Source organism: Sinocyclocheilus anshuiensis, unplaced genomic scaffold, assembly GCF_001515605.1.
Source record: "Sinocyclocheilus anshuiensis isolate Anshui unplaced genomic scaffold, SAMN03320099.WGS_v1.1 scaffold1851, whole genome shotgun sequence".
Lineage (NCBI taxonomy): Eukaryota > Metazoa > Chordata > Actinopteri > Cypriniformes > Cyprinidae > Sinocyclocheilus > Sinocyclocheilus anshuiensis.
In genome coordinates, this window is record NW_015548302.1 from 153214 (window position 1) to 171246 (window position 18033).

The 18033-nt window shown below is 36.5% G+C and overlaps 1 protein-coding gene and 1 pseudogene across 1 annotated transcript; both read right to left on the bottom strand.

Annotated features, from left to right (window-relative positions):
* LOC107656156 (probable palmitoyltransferase ZDHHC20) overlaps nt 1-2682 on the bottom strand; it is an 8963-nt pseudogene extending 6281 nt beyond the window's left edge.
* Nucleotides 2683-3967: 1285 nt separating this feature from the next.
* Nucleotides 3968-12309, bottom strand: LOC107656151 (nucleoporin p58/p45-like). Its single transcript, XM_016443873.1, has 10 exons — nt 12030-12309; nt 11974-11995; nt 11727-11901; nt 11560-11639; nt 11336-11454; nt 11148-11230; nt 9668-9869; nt 5852-5935; nt 4512-4607; nt 3968-4241 (listed from the first exon to the last, which is right to left on the bottom strand). Exons 1-10 carry the CDS (start codon nt 12307-12309, stop codon nt 4072-4074), a joined length of 1311 nt encoding a protein of 436 aa, XP_016299359.1. The 3' UTR covers nt 3968-4071.
* Between the last annotated feature and the right edge of the window lie 5724 nt (nt 12310-18033).

The following is an 18033-nucleotide window of genomic DNA, read 5'->3' on the forward strand; positions in this document are numbered from 1 at the left end:
CACAGACTGTAAGTACGTTTTTTATATTTAAAGAATTTGCCACTGACGATTCAAACACGAGTTTTGAGCCATGTAGAGTAGCGTTTGTAGTTTGTAATTTCTCAGATCACAAATGCAGACATGGTTTCATGTTTAAGAAGCGTGTAAAAAGACAGTATAAGTCATTATAATCCATAATTATGTCCCCACTGGATGCAACAAATGCCTCGTTTTAGCCGCATGCGAGCTTCAGTGTAAATATTGCGTCAAAATCAAATCAATTTGAGCGCAATTTAAACCCGGATGATTGTAACCACTCTAAGTTTGTCTGCATTGGGAAAGCTAGCGTGTCTCCGACATAGTGATAACACTCGTTGCCTTCTCTAGTGCAGCTCAACCAGGTCTCATCCCATTCGCAAAATATGCGTTGTAGTCCAAACGAGTCGTTCGTTGTAGTTTTTGAAAAGTGATTTCTGTTAAATAAAATATCTCCTTTTGAATTGGACTTTGAGCTTTGTAACTTTGCAGATCTTTTTTATGCTCAAACAGCAACATTACAGACTAACTAAAGTTGAAAAAGCATAATAGCACCCCTTTAAAGTTTAAAACACATCTCACTCAATAAAATGGCTAAAATTGTGTCTGCTTGAATCTGGTGCTCAGGCCCTTGAGGTACAATCTTGTGGGTAATTTCTTATTACATCTTATTTCATGTGTTTGAGAGAGTCTCTAACCTCCTGCCCCGGTGCGGGTGTAGAGGGGCAGACTGGTGGCCACTCTCTTCAGGATCTCCTGCTGAGTTTCTGGACGCTGTTCCTTCTCATACTGTTCTTTCTCAGATTTGGGTAGACAGAACTGACACACAATACAACGCAATCAGCTCACTGTGTGACAAAGCAGCAGCATGTTCCATTTTAACAACAATAATGCATAAAATGATACGTATAAAACACTCACTACATGGAAACAAATAAATATTGTGTGCATTTATTCATAATGCCTGAATTAACATGTTAATATGCATATCACCTGTGTGGCATGTTACCATGGGCTGCACGTACAAAACAAATAAAACTGTTTGTTTTATACCTGCTGTACCTCTTTGGAAGGGGTGCTTGGTCTTGTAAAGATGGTTTTCCAGTACGACCACACAAACATGATGAACGACACATGAAACACAGCCAGGTAGACAACTGCATGGAACAGAGAGAGTACAGTCATTAACAACAAGACTGCATAAGCCCACAGAGAAAAGCCTGCCAGAAACAGTCCGAGTATAAATCAGTCACGTTTGTGATTGCTGATGCAGTCTGACTGTGCTGGAAGGCCGAAGTCAGCACAAGCACGGACCAAATAAACCCATAATAGCCTGACAACTATGCCAATGAGACTCTGTCCCTTTCTAAACATATATACAAATATCTTTAACTCTTGAAATAAATTATTTTCCTTGGTATAATATATTGAACAGTTATTTGGTTTGTGAATTTAAGAAGATTTTTACAAGGGTCTTTTAAATAATTGATTCTGATTGGCCAGTTGGTCATTGGTCAAAACCGTTGTCCCAATTTATGTCTCCTGTATCATTCCATGCATTATTTTTATTATATAACTCAAATCAATATTTTCTATGCATTTATTTATTTAAAATGTTTTAAATTTAAATTAATTTATTTAATGTGTACCTAGAATAAACTGTGTAAACTGTTTTCGATAAAAGTGTCTGGCAAAATGCAAATGCATAAATGTGTGTGCAATATATATATATATATATTGTAAATTAATGAGGAAGAAACTGGATTATATACAGTCAGCATATAAACACCTTAAAGGTGATGCAACATCATGACTGTACATTATCCTTAACTTGGCTTTTTTTCTTTAAAAAAAGTGAAGGTTTACTCACCCTTTTCAAGAGTGCTGGGAATAGTAACTGCAGAGAATATAAAACAGAAAGAGAAAAGAAACTGTTTAGCAGATATGACTCATTGCACATCTGCTTTATCACACTTCTGCTTCTATGAACAAAGCTGAAATATGAAATACACTTTACTTGGACATGTGACAGAAGACTTGAGGCTTGACTTTGTTAACATGTTTGCTTATAAACTTATAACAAGCATATTTTCCATACTGAAAATATACATTTTCAACAAATCTGATTTCTAAAGAGGAAGAACCTGGACGCGTCACTAAACGTTTCACAGGGTTCCTACTGTAACACTGTAACTATTATTTTATAATAATATAATGTTGCATGACTAAATATAAATATTAATTTACATTAAAATGATTAACTGCAAAATAAACGAATACAGTTGTCACCACCCAGCTTATAAAGACTTCCTGATCTTGAATACGGTGTAAAACACAACATATGCTCCAAAACCATAATCCTTGTTGTTTTGCTTCCATTTTAAAATCAGTACGCTAATTAGCCAGCTCATGTAAACAAACCATTCATTGATGTTTCAGTTAAGCGACTTCCGGCAGGCGCGTGCCCCTCAGATATGAATAATAAAGCGTACTTACACAGACACAGCTCCACCACGTACGCATAATACGACCAGCACACCACTAAGGCAATAAATATCACCGGTATCCACGCCAGACCCCTCTGGCAGCATCTCAGTACATGTGTAGGCGCCATTTTTCTCCTTCTTGACTACAAAAGACGGGAAAAGAGGGATATGATCTGTCCATCCGTGCCCCACCAACCCCGCCGGTTCGGCTCTGCCTTTACCCCGCCTCCAATTCGCTGTTCTACGGTGAAGGGCTGCTTATGAATATTCATGACGTTGCAGGACGTTTACCCAGTAGACTTGCATGATTGGCTGAAAAGTAGACGTTGCTAAGCGGGCGCCAGTCTACTGGCGAATCAACGGCGCGCAAGCTAACATTTATTAGGTTACTCGCCTGAACGTCGGAAAAACTAAATAAATGATTTGTTTTCATAGTAGGATTCTTAATTTCGCGCCAGTCTACCACAGATAGGGTTAGTTTGCGTTACTACTTATTTCGGTGTTTTAAATAGTATTACACATGTAAGTTACTTAAATTATTTATAATAATACACTATATAATAAATGTTTTAATAATAAATATGAACTGCATCTGTCGTACTCCTAATACATACAATATTATTTCAGTAAAAAACAAAAACAAATAAAATTGACTCAAGATATTATCATTGCTGCTTCTTTTAATAAACTTCTTTCAAGTCGAAAAATACTTGTTTGCACAAAGTCTGCTTAAGTATAGAAATTGTTTTCACTATTTGGTAACAAAAGGAGACAGAAACAAAAATGAGTATACAAGCTGAACATTCTTTTACAGGTTGACATCTATTTGGTACAAGTAACCAGAAAAACAATAAACATAGGTCATGGTAATGGGATGGGATGACACATTTACAATCACAGAACATGTGGTTTAAAATAAAGCCACTAAGACACAGGTAAACTTAGTTTATGAGTATCTTCATTATCGAGAGCATTTACATTGAAATCCCTTCACAGGTATTCTGTGCATCACAAAATATGCTCCATTAGATCTTACGCAATTCGGGCAACAAACACAGCATAGTCACAAAGGTAAAAGGGAGAACCGAACAGAATCTCAAGAATCCTTCAAGGGCATCCAACAGAGAAAATATATATGTACAAATACACACACACACACACACACACACACACACACACACACACACATATATACATATATATATATATATATATATATACCAAAAAGACTCATGGCTGTATTAGATCAAAAGGGTGCTTCTACTAAATACTGAGCAAAGGGTCTGAATACTTAGGACCATGTGATATTTCAGTTTTTCTTTTTTAATAAATCTGCAAAAATGTCAACGATTCTGTGTTTTTCTGTCAATATGGGGTGCTGTGTGTACATTAATGAGGAAAAAAAATTAACTTAAATGATTTTAGCAAATGGCTGCAATATAACAAAGAGTGAAAAATTTAAGGGGGTCTGAATACTTTCCGTACCCACTGTATATAAAAATAAAGATCTGAGATACACATCATCTTTACCTCGTGGCATTTCCCTTTACCCCTGTATAGACTTGCTGTTTTATCTCTTGCCCCTCTTATTTCCTGCTGGTGGCTTTTTGAGCTGTAGCAGTGGCCCTCCTGTCCCAAATCCAGGAGTTTGTGTGTTGGAAACACCAAAGGTCAATCCAGCTGATGCATTGATGCCGGGGTTACTGAAGTTGAAGCCAGAGGTGTTAGATGTTCCAAATCCTGAGAAACAAAGATTTTAAAATGTGAGCAGTAAATATTTTAAGTTTTCTCAACCTTTACTGCACCCAACAAGCACTTAAGCATGTCAATAAACAAATAAACCATTCAAATTTTACATTTCAAACTCTCTGATATGCAGCACTTGCCCTTAAGCAGCATGATGTTGATGCATTCTGGGGGAAAGGATGATTATAATTAAGGGGGGAGCTGTTAGTAATTGTTTGCGTTGACAAAAGTGGGTAAGATGGAGGAGGGTGCTAACGAACACACCTGCACTCAGGCTCCCTCCAGATGGCTTGCTAGAGGAAAACCCGAACGACAAACCTCCTGTTGCCACGCCCCCAAACCCAGGGCCGCTACCAAATGCTGCCGAGACAGATGGGGGGCATTTAGGTGTTGCGACTACATACTTTCCAGAGATAAACTCTCAGTCACAGGGCGGAGAGATGCGGGACAGGAATGAATGATGAGTTATATTTGAGATTAACTAGGAAAAACTGATGAAGGAAAAATATGGTTAGGGAAATGTGAAAAATACAAGTTCTATATACAACCTAAACAATAAAAAAGATTCTTGTTTGTTTTTAAAACAAGAGTGCCAAATCTTAGATCTACAGGAATTTGCCATCATACCATATCTTGTATTATTTATTTTCTGTATTTTTGCAAAACAACTATTTTATAGACCCACCAAAAAGCACAATACAAGTGGTTCAAATGACTTCCACATTATTTTAAGCATCTTCTGAATCCAAACGATAGTTTTTATGTGAGGAAAAGACCAACATTTAAGATAATTTTCCTCTCATTTGTGAATTAATCAATGAATACAAATTGCGAACTGGACATGTTTCACTTAAAAGGAGCTGGATCCAAAGATCTATGAATTAAGACTGATCTTTTTCTTAAGTCACTGAATCTGTTCGAAGAGCCTCGAGTTTGCTATGGAAAATTATTTCCACCACGGAATTAAAAAATGTAATTTTAACTTTTCATCTCACACTTTTTCCCTCAGAAATGTGAGGAAAAAACTCAGAATTCAATTCTCAATACAAACTCAATTCTAAGAAAATAATCAGAATTGCAAGGTTAACTCTCAATTCTGAGAAGAAAGTCCAAATCAAGATATAAATTTGCAATTTAAAAAAATGTTTGAATTGTGACAATCTCCCAGTTATTAAAAAAAGTTAGAATTGCAAGATGTCAGATTTGGAGATATAAACTCGCAATTGTGAGGAAGTCAATTACCTTTATAATATTTTCATTCCATGGTGAAATAAGCTTCACTCACTATAGGGGAAGATTATCAGTAATTACTTGTTTTTTGGAGAAAGTATTTTTTTCTCTCATACATCTAACCACCATAATATGGATTTAGAAGACTTGGAGAACATGAGATGTACAGACTAATTTCATGGGGCTTACAAGCTATGGTCACTATAAACAGTTGATCTTCATGGATATATCTACAAATTTTTGTTTTTTTTACAAAACTAAAGAAAAAAAATAGATTTTAAATTTTTGGATGAACTGTCTTTTTAAGATTGAGACTGAAAGCCTTAAGAATGCAGAGATAGAAAAGGAGAGGAGAGGTTTATCACAGCAAGTACCTCCGAGGCTGGATGAGCCCATGCTAGTGCCAATACCAGAGGAAAAGGGAGTGCCAAAACTTGCCCCCAAGGGTGCCTGTGGTCCTGAGACAAAGACAGAGAGCAGAGGAACTTACTCTCACACACTCTCATATATAGATCCATATTATCAATATGCATACACTAAAAAATTTTGACCAAACAGTCAAGTGAGAGAAGCACATGCTTTGAAACCATCTTTTGTCCTTATTGAAAGTAAGTGGCACAAGAGCTACATAAAAGCCATATCAGCATTCTCTAAAACACTGCTCATTATGATGTTGGAGCAAATGCAATATAATAGAACATCAAAATAATAGGCCCTATTGGCTGCAAATAGACTTTTTTCTATTTATTGTACTAATCTGCTTCTTGTTACTTACCTTGGATCCATACAATCTTATTTTGATGGATTTTCTAAGTCACTTAATATGACAAAAGTTACTTATTTCCTAAACGACATCTGCAGACCTGCTGTTACTTAATGCATTGCTATTAGACTTGTGCCGGTATTCGGTAATGCGATATATCACGGTAATGAATATGCACAATATTGTTATCGTGGGCTCTTCTAAATACCGTGAATAATTATATATTACAAGTTATTCAGAATTTTGAATGCATTTTAAGAATACTTTTCCCATCAACTGGTCAAAATGCACAACACCGCTGTATGCTGCGTGAAAAACGCGTGCGCACTCTGACATAAACAAGCGCGGACGAGAAGCACATGGCGGAACATGTGAGAGACGCTCTGGATGAAAGCGCAAATTAATCGCAACATGAGAATTTGATACTGGCATATCCCTAATTGCTATATTATGCTCCTGTCTCGTTTCCTTTTAGCTGGTTTAAATTTGATTAGATTATTAATTTAGAGATGTGATAAACCAGCATCTCAAATGCAGTCTTTTAATCCAATTCATTGAGAAAAATCAATGATTTATCAGTCAAAAAGAAACAAAGACAAGGACTTTTCTTTAAAAAACTGATTTATTGTCAATTCAAATTACATTAAACATGACAAACAATTGAGGACAAATGATTCCTAGTAGTAGCTATGGCATTAACACTGTTTAAAATGATTAAAATGCGCCAAAAATGCATTTCAAACAAGGGTTAAGACTAATGTTGTATCTAATTCAAAAGGCACACCATTTCAAATGCATCAACAAGCATCATCTAAACAAAAAAATTAATAATAATAATAATTTAAAAAACAATCGATTTATAAGTTAGATTATAGAATTCACTATGTTACTATTTGTAAACAACCAAAATAATAAGCCCCATATGTGTTCCAAGGAATGGAAACGTATACCAAGAACCAGACATGTCTATAAACAGACATCCTGTGTAAGAGCTTTGATAAAGTACCAACACACAAAAGCCACAACTTCCTAAAAGCGTTTTTTAAAAACATGACATACATTAAGATAATTCGTTTGTATAGTAGATTGGCAAATAAAAGCAAAAGAACGCCTGTAAGATCTGAGATTGGCAATGGCCCATAGTGGAAGTTCACTGACGGTCTGATTCATAGCTTTCCCACAAAGCAGAAGATGTGTTGCTTTCATCTTTTGCGAGAAAAGTTTTTTGAAAAGGTGTCTGAAAAGGAATTACCCTCTCCACTATCACTCAAAATTTTGAGTTATGACAGCTATGGTAGAGATTGAGAAAGACGGATCTAAGCATGAAATAGCAGCTCTGGGCCACCAAAAGGCCAAGAATCACAAAAACTGCACTTCTGAATACTGAAATTTGGCACAATCCTTCACCACGGACCCTCAACAGTTCCATAAAGCAGCATGTTCACTCAAACTGAAGGCTTGAACACTGTAGCCCTTAAAGTAAAAAAATGAATAACTAATGTCTGGATTTTCTAGGATTTTCATCATTAACAGACTTTACTGCAGTGTGTTGTGGTTGGGCTGGTTCTATAAGGAAATGCCAGCAATTGTATCTCACAACTTGCGTGTTTATACATTCAAATACTGTGCAACATATTAAGCCATGCCGTTGGTTTAGCGCACTACATATTTACAGTTAATTTAATATGCAAAAGCACCCACAACAGCCTAGACTTTCTTAGGCACAAAGGCATAGTCCATTTCCAAAAAAATATTATAATACTGATAATAAAAACTATTAACTGGGGAAAACAACGAAATGTGAATGACGAACAGTCAAGTTTTCAATCAAAATGATTTTGGCTTATGGATCACACTGATACAGCCCTTTTGTTGACTTATTTCCAGTAAAATCACAAATCAAAAATGTCTGTAATTTGATCCTACTCTGTAGACTGAGAACCCAGAATAAGACAAGTGTAAATCAATTCTGTGCCATAGAAGTGGAACATCTAACACCATCTCTCACACCTCCGACCTGCTGCTATTATTGCCAGGAAATATCCATGGAAACCACAAATGCAACCATGGTTACAGACGGTCGGAGGGTGTCACCAAAGCAAAGAAACCTTTAATCGAGAACAAAAAAACACACAGAAATTGTATCATATTCACTGAGCTATCCAATGAAATACAGTAAATGACCTTAATGCACCTCAGAATCAGTAGCTTACACACTCCCTTCTACACATGCATATGCAAACCCCATGGAAATCTGGTTAATTCAAATCACCACGACCACAAAAAGTATGTATTTTGGAATAAAACGGTCTTTCCATAACTAAACCAAACAAGCATGGTTTTGATGCAAGACAAAATGCTGAAAATATCAAAATACTTGGCAAAACTACCAAGAGACAACCTAAACAACTGATATACATGCGGTTCTGAACTTCTGATAGATCAAAATATTACAACTGATCTCAGATGAACGGACACTCATGCAAAAAAGTTTTATACTTTTAAAACAAGTGATTATGAAAATGATTTAACAGCAACTGAATTTGTTTAGTATGCAGCTATCAAAATGCTTGTTAGCAGTATGGTGCCACCAACTGAGAAAAACATGGAAAGAACCAAATGTGTTCCTATCTTGAGGTACGGCAATCTCTTTCCTGCAAAGCATGTTTTACTAAATTACTCTGCTTTTTTCTGTCTATTCCCATCGAAAACAAACATATTGCTCAAAAAGCTTCAGCCACAGTGGTCGTACTGAAAGTGTTTGTTGGCACTTCAAAATATCAACTTTCATATCCACTATGAAGGAATATGGGTTTAGTTGATTATGGGAACATTAAATGGAAATAAGTGTGAACATTTCATTCTGTGTGTAGTGAGTCTACTGTGTTTGGCTACTTTGTATAGTGACGGCTACATTAGTGCTGTTGATCAAATCCTACGACCTTCTGTGCCACTCAAAATAGAAAACGTGTCACCCCTAAATCAGATCACCTCAAAATAACAAACTCCTTTCTAAACCTTGATTGGGTTTGGAATGTTCCCATTTAACTTATTAAACATTAAAATAGCATTTAATGCTCTTGCTTTACATCTTGTGTTTTTTCTTGAGCGAGGAAAAGAGAAAAAAGAAAACAGAAGTTGGGCAAGACAATCAGCATCTAAAATCTCACAGCACTAGTTGGCACACATAGAATCACATGATGTATGTTAAAAGAACCCTGTTGCTCCATATCTCCAAAAGAGACAAGTAAAAAAAAAAAAAACAGACATGATGGCACTGACTGATTTTAGGATTTATTCTCGAATTTGTTTGCTCTATCTGCCCATCTCTGTCATTCCCCCCTCCCTCTTTCCTTCTATTCATCCCTCCCCTCATCATACTAGCAGTCTAGAGGTCAAGAGGTCTAGAACTTGAAGGCGGTCAGACCTGGAGCCGGCTGCTGCTGCTGAGTGAGAGTGGCAGCCATTGCAACAGCTGCTGCGTTGGGAATGCTGCCGAAGGGGGCGGGGCCTGTGGTGACATGCGGAGAACTCTGCCATTTCTTGCCAGCAACACGTTTTGACTCAAATATGTCAGTGGAGTCGTCAAGGAAGGCTCGTCTGTAGCCCAGATACTGATGTTTGAGAGTCTACAAAGAACGAGAGAGAAGAGACTTTTCAAATACAATGATTCTGCTTTAATTTAATCATGAAATCTTAATGTATTAAGAATTTATTGGGCTTGCTTTATTAGTGCATGTTATTACAAAGAATACATATCCACTACCGATAAAAGTTTGGGGTCAGAAAGGTTTTTTTATTAAAGAAATTAACATTTGAGTTTAGCAAGGACTAATTAAGAATTAATCTATAGAGACAGTAAAGAAATATATACTGTAACAAAAGATTAGTTCTACATAAACTGTTGTAAATTTTCTATTCATAAATGAAGCCTAAAAAACAAAAAAACAAAACAAAAAAAAAGTGTCCACTAAAACCCAAAACCATTTTCAAAATAAGAAATGTTTCTTGAAGGGTTAGTTCACCCAAAAAGGAAAATTCTGTCATTAATTACTCACCCTCATGTCGTTTCAAACCCGTAAGACCTTCGTTCATCTTCGGAACACAAATGAAGATATTTTTGATGGAATCTGAGAGCTGTCTGACCCTGCATAGACAGCAACGCAAATGAAATGTTCCCAAGTCCAGAAACGTAGCAAGGAGATCTGTAAAATAATCCATGTGACATCAGTGGTTCTTCCGCAATTATACGAAGCTACGAGAATACTTTTTGTGCGCAAAAGAAAAAAAATTAAAATAACGACTTTATTCAACAACTCGTCTCCTCTGCATCACCCTGGTGCCATTTTGTAGAATATCCACTGGACGTAAACGTTCGTATGCTGTTCTGTGTCAGCTGCGTCCCACCGGATCTGATTCCTACATTGCGATTTGATCTGAACGGAAACAGTGTATCCGGCGTGACGCAGCTGACACAGAACAGCATACGTTGTTTACGTCCAGTGGATACTCTCCAAAATGGCACCAGGGTGATGCGGAGGAGACAAATTGATGAATAGAGTTATTTTTAGGTTAAATAAAGATGTCAGTCTTTATTTTTCTTCTTTTTAGGAAGAAAATCAAAGAAAAAAAAATTAACAAATTCTACTGTTCCTAATATTCTGTATGTTGTTTTTTATTTTTGCCCAGTCATTTAAAAATAACACATTATAGAGCTGTAAGGACAATACCGTGATACCGTGAAATTTTTGCTTAAGGTTATCATACCGTCAAAAATGTGCATAATAAAATATACAAAATATAATTTTTTCTATAATACTGATGTATTGATGCATTAATGCGTATATATAATACATTTAAAATAAAAATATTAAATATGGTCCATTTAAGACATTTTCAGAACTTACCTTAACATTCTCATGAACTCCCTGCAACTGTGCAGCAAGTGCAACAAACGTCTGGTAGAGTTTCTGCATGGCCAGGGAAAAATCTACATGATAGATGACATAATACAGTCAAGACGATACCCGAGCTATCTTTCTATCATATGAATCACGGCTGTGCTTTTGACAGAGAGCATAAAGTAGATTAAAACCTTGAGGGGTGATGTGGTAGCCGCTGCTCTGAGTGGTCAGATGATTCTCCAGTTCTTCAATCTGCTGACGGTACTGCTGTAACTGCACCTCAAATTGCTCCACCAGAGCCCGGAAATAACTGGAGTGAGACATGGACAGCACATTGGCGGACAACAATTAAAAGTAAGCTAATTTTACTGCTTATCGTTGGACTTTACGAGTAGAACTGCAAAGATTCACTCACTCGGAAGGCGCTGTGTTCTCATGTTGGAGTCCAGGAGGGGTCTTCTGGGTGCGAAGTGCGATATCAGCATTCTTCAATTCCTGCATTAAGAAAAAAAATGGATTACAAGATTGAACAATGCTCAGTTGAACTGTTTGCGATTTGTTTGAAGGACATTCTTGTCCAACCTGAGAGGTTTCCAACTTCAGTTTGTCTATGGAGAGTGAATTTCTCTGCAGCCCACTGGCACAGATGGACAGGAGCTGTCTGAGCGTCTGGATGTCCTCTTGCGCTTTGAGAATGGCTTTAGAAGACATCCTGCTGATCTCTTCCTGGACTTGCTTCTGTTCCTTGACAAACTTCCTGTGGAAAAACACATATTAAGCACTAAATCAACTATAAGCAACTAGAAAAAAAAAAAAGTGGCACACTTACTGAAAGTTGTCCACATCCCGAATGTAACTTGATTACAGTGGAAAAAAAAGACTGACCTGTCAAGGAGGGGTTCGAAAAGAGACTGGAACCAAAGGAAAAACCCGCGGCAGGAGCAGAGGAAGTGGTGGCAGCTCCTCCTAAGTTGAGGGAGAAGCCGGTGGAGCTGGTCTGAGGGGCTATGGAGGTCAGGACGGATCCCAGAGTCAGGCCTGTGCCTGTAGCTGCAGAGGTGGTGGTTGTCAGTGAGAAAGGTGTAGCGGAGGCTGCTGGCTTTCCGAAGCCCAGGCTGAATCCAGTAGAAGCAGCGGTCGAGGTGGTAAGACTCCCTACAAACATGCAAAAACAACAAAATTGGAAATCAGTACAGCATGTCTGACAGACTTAACCAGTGGTTCTCAAAGTTTAGATTTATTTTATATTTTACATTTTACAATAAAAAAAAATATATACTATATACTATATATAATACTATAATAATACTATATTTAAATAATACCAAAAGAATTCTGTTCTTATATATTCTTATATATTTTTCTTTCGCTCCCTGCCTGTACTTCCATTAAAATATTTTCAATTTCATACTTTAGATTCTTCAAAGTAGTCACCCTTTCATGAGATGCATCCTGTAATGCTTTTAACAGTTTTGAGGCAGTGTTGATATTATTAACTAAAATTATTAAGTATGGAAGTATATAAATTGTTTTCTTTAATTAAGATTAAGCTGAAATAAAGTAAAATAAAATATAAGTATTAGTTGACAGATCTAAAAAACAAAAAAACAAAATAGATTTAAAAATCTTTAAATAAATTGAGAAAAATTCACTGACATTTTGAAATGTTAATTGAAAAAAAAAACGAACTGAAATAAATACATTTAATATAAGTTACTTAATACTATTTTATATGTGTGTGTGTGTAGCTCACAAAAAACATAAATTCAGTGGTGTGTTTCCATGATTTTTACTGGTACTGCATGTTTTTATACTGCGGTAATGTGTTGTTTTTTTCTTTACGGCAGTTATTGTTTTCTTTAGTGTATTTTTAATGTGTCTGACTTTAAATTGTGTGCTTAGGTGTGTAAGACATATCCAAGAGACTTATACGTACCCATTACGGCCAGTAAACCCATCATAGTTGGAAGCTCCAAGTTCAGAAGCAAAGGCCGATTTCCTGTTCTTACATACTTCTACCAAGAGAAGAAGGTAAGAATGGTTTAATCCATCTATATTAATAAGAATAGAAAGCCAGTGATTTAAATGAAGTATGTAGACCCTTTCTTTATCTTTAGGTTTCATTAAAACTATTTTATGTGCAGATGTCTGTTAACACAGTAATGGGCGTTAGTTGTTTCTTCTGTGCGGTATTAGATAAACGGAGCAGAATGGTAAACAGGTAATGGCTTGTCAACACAGAGGCTGATTATGTTAAACAGTAGTTTTACTGGGGATACTAAAGTGAAAACAGGTGCAACCGTCTGTCTCTTCTGTTGACTAATCGCTTGACGCTTGAATATAGTTATTATTATTATTTTGAATTAGTTTTTTGTCCTTATGCTTTCTGTTGAATGATTTTAATAATTTTGTTTTTGTGTTTTTGTCATTTTTATTAGTTTGCTTTTTAAAAAATTTGTACATAGTGTTTATAATTTTTTATTTCAGTTTCAGTTATTTTAGTACATCAAGTTAAACTAGTGTTGGCAACTAGCTGAAATTATATATATATATATATATATATATATATACACATATATATGAAAAAGAATTAGTCATGGATTTGTGTGCTGCAATACCACTGAGTTTCCCCTGAGGGATCAGAAGACGTTAGTCAGAACAAAATGAGGCTGTGAAGGACTGAAGTACAGTTTGCTAAGTGTGATCAGATAGAATGTGTAAAATTGACAGCCCATGCTTTCTGGAGTTCTGTGTCCATGCGATATTTTTTGGAACGTAAAATACATTGAATGGACTTGCTTCCCTCACAGCCTCAATATTGTTTACACAAATTAAATGTGTTCTACAGTCTGACAAAGTGAGATTATTCAAAATAGAATTTTAATAGAAACAATGCCTTCCTGACCACTGCCATCATAATAATCACCGTTCATCATAATAATAATACTAATAATGCTAATAATAATGATAACGTTATAATTATTATTATATGTTGTAATTTCAAATGAAATGATATTGTATATATTAATAACAATATTATTAATTACTATGTGGCACTTTTTATTTTATTATTATGAGTTATTAAAGCAGCAACAACAATTATTATAATTTAGTAACTATCATGACATACAGTATATATAATACAAATAATATAATATTTAATCACACACATATATATATATATATATATATATATATATAATTATTATATTATTATATATAATTTATAATTTTATGAATCTTTTTATAAACATTTTTTACTTTTTTCCCAAATGGCATTAAAAACCAAAGGAACATCATTGAAGTTGTCTGTGCATTTGTCAGCAACTCATTTTGCTTTTGTTATGAACATGTTTTCAGGTCTATAAAGTATTCTTGCATCTTTCATTGGCCTCATTGCACCCACTGATGGCCTCCATTTGCTTCATTCATCTGAAATGACACATGCTTTCCTGTGTCTTTGTGTTTCCACAGAAGCTCCAGAAGTTTGGTGTGAGTACATCTCCACTAAAGCCCCAGACACCTCCAAGAGAGCGCAGTCTCCCTCCCCGACCTCAGTCCCTTATCCTGGGAGCTCCTCTTCTCAGTCGGAAGGAAGTGCAGCAGGAGGAAGACGAGGAAGTGTTCGGAGAGGAGGCCAGGGAAGATGCTCCAGCCAGCACTGGCGGAGAACGGACTGTAGAGGGCAGCAGTGCCACGGAGAACAGTTACGGAGAGCTGATGGGATCCTTCGGCTCCAAGAATGAGCCCGGTGTGGTCACCTTGGAGTTTGGAGTGGCCAGAATGACCTGCTAAGGACACTTCAGAACTTGATTTTGGAAAATGAAGGAATCTAGGAGGACTGGAAAAAAATTTTATATTCTGTTGTGAGAAAGATTAAGTATGTTTGCCTGTGTGTGTGTGTGTGTGTGTGTGTGTGTGTGAGAGCGCGCCCATGTGCGCAGTTGTTTGTGTGCATCTTGAGACAAAACAAAGGCACTGATATATTTTAAGATCAGTCAATGCAAGTTTCTTTCAGTTGAAACAGCTCAGATTTACATCTTAGTCTAGGACTAGGCTTAAGCCTTGTCTGTGAAACCGGGGGATAGTATGTGAATTTGGCATACAGTGCTAAAGTTAAACTAATTACAAAAGTGTCTTATATTTTTTCATATGTAGTTCAATAAAGGCCAATTGCTTCTTTCTGTGGAGAACCATTTCATAATGGTGAGAGGCTGTCTGTGTTTTACCACATTTCCAGACGTAAGTACTCATCCGTCATCCATCTTGCAAAGCAAGCATGTCCTAAAAGTGATTATTAGGCCCAAACCCTCGGGAGTGTATTACTGACTGGAAGAGGATCACTAGGCGAAATGGGAATTAGTACTAATCCCTGCAAACATGGCCCTAGACGATAGTCTGCTGCATGCCTGTAAAGACATAAACACAAGAGCTAGCACGAGTGTGAAATGTGTACACTCAAATCTTTTGTCTGTAATCTAAACAGGCATAACTCATTGAACTTGATTTGATTAGCACATTTAAAAAAACATCAATGCAGCAAGAAACAATGGTGAAGACAGAATAACTAAATGTGTTCATTTAATAAGCACCTAGGTTCATCCAAATGACCCAAGCAATTACGAAACCACTCATTTTTCTAAGGGGCACTTTCTTAAGTCAGTGTTTATGGTGGTTATGGACCTGTATGTGATTCTTTATAAAGTCAGACTATTATGGAACAACTCAGATGTCTCCAGTAAACAAACTTTGTCACTTCCTTACATTTCCCCACTCTATATCCATTTTCATGTTCGTTGATGAGGTAAAACCTTTCTATATTTCCTAATATTCTGCTAATTATTGTAAGCTTTATTGTAAATCTTACCCTCTACCAGAGGTCACAATCGAACGTAAAGCTGTCACGTGACTCAGTAAACCGGGTTTGTTTTGCAAATCTGAGCACCGTTGGCGGGACGCGCGTGAAATGCATCCGCGCGCGGGTCAGACTGTATTAATAAGACGCTAAAGCCGCTCAGCTCTTATTACAGGAATAAAGGAATTCTGGTGAGTGAGCGGGGCCTTTTAAAAGTGTACCGTGACATATTTCGCAGCGTTTATGAGCCACGGGTTTCCTCGGGAATTTCCTATGGGTTTTTCAGAATGGCGGTGTTGGATTTATTTTCATAATCATTCATACTGTAGAACACAGCGTGAACATTGTTTCAGGAAACGTTATCAGAGACACTATTCTGAAAACCGCTGGGGTGGCCTACAAATTGACGTAACGTTAATGACAACGGAACAGCACAAACATTGGTAACTGCCATAAAAAAACACGCAGATCGCATATTAATTAAATGTATTATGATTATTTACTAAAAAAAATCTGGTTTTGGCTGTATTTTTCATAAATGCGATTTATTTCACAAAACATGAGTTTATTTATTGTAATTATGATTTTTATGTCATAAATGTCAGTTTATCTCACAATATGACTTTATATCTCATGTGACTTAATCTCATAATTGTTACCTATATCTTAATATGTGATGTATTTCTTATTTTAAAATATATATTTTTATTATTTAAACTTAAGCAGAAATGGGCTTGCTATATGTACAGAAAATATCAATCCCAATATAACGTTACTATTAAGGAAATTGATCTGCTACAGCTTACCTAATACAAAACATTTTTGGTATATATATATATATATCAAAATCTAATTATGAGATAACAAAGTTTGTTTTCTCATCAAAGTTTGGTTTCAACCATTAATTTCACTATGATTTCAATCTTTGACATGGTCTTACTCAGTCAATATTTAAGATATCAAGGTTAAATTTTCACAGAATGTTCTTTACTTTATGAAGGATGATTTTATGTAGAAAACAGTAAATCACCAAAAATGACTTTAGCTGGATTTTCACAGCCAGGGTCACAATTGACCCTGGTGTGCCTGTCTGACTCCTTCTCATAGTGATTAAGCTAATCACATAAAGACGCTGCCCCATCTATCTATTAACACAGTGAACAGCTGTGGTTTCAGATGATGATGAGGATACATATGACATGACAACAATGTTTGAACAATTTATTTTTTCAATTGCATATGTTAATCCTGTCTGTGGGAAGGTTAAACACCGTTTGAGGCTAAATGGTTTATAGCACTCTTTGTCTTCTATTTGATTGCTTGCCAACTGCATTATGTCCCAGTTCATGAGAAGATTGGTCTTTGGCTTAAAGCACTGCCATTATTGATGTCCCTGATCCAGTCTGGCCTTGACAAACTCCACAATAAGAGCTTTGAAGAATCTGCACACACCTTTGTCCTTTTCAGCTGAAGATAATGTGGGGGAAAGCAGCATTGTAAAATCTGGGCAACACACCCTTATCAGCAAACAGTCTAGCTCTATTCTGTCCAAATGTCCTAGTTTGTTTCTAAGGAGAGTTTTGTCCTTGGCAGCAACAGGGATGTCACACTGGGGTGGATGATGTAAGCACTGTGTTTATCCACCGAGGTGAATCCTAAAAACACAGATTGGAAATCGAAGTCGTTTGCAACTTTCTGTTTCTTCCTGTTGGTCTCTTAACTTTACTCATGTGGTTCTGGTTAATTTTTCTCCATGTACCCTCAAGCAGACAGGCCTCCCGTGGCCCAGAGAGAGAAGAACAAATATACAAACCCAAACTGACCCAAAGAAACAATGGGTGTGGTGGCACATTCTGTCCTGACAGAGATGGCAAACACAGGTGGGGAGTTTTGCTCCAGTGCAGCAGACCTGGAACCAAAGCTGAATCAGAGGCCAGGAAGACTTGACCTTGCTGAAACGACTGCATGGTAGCTTACCTTCACACACACACACACACACACACACACACACACACACACACACACACACACACA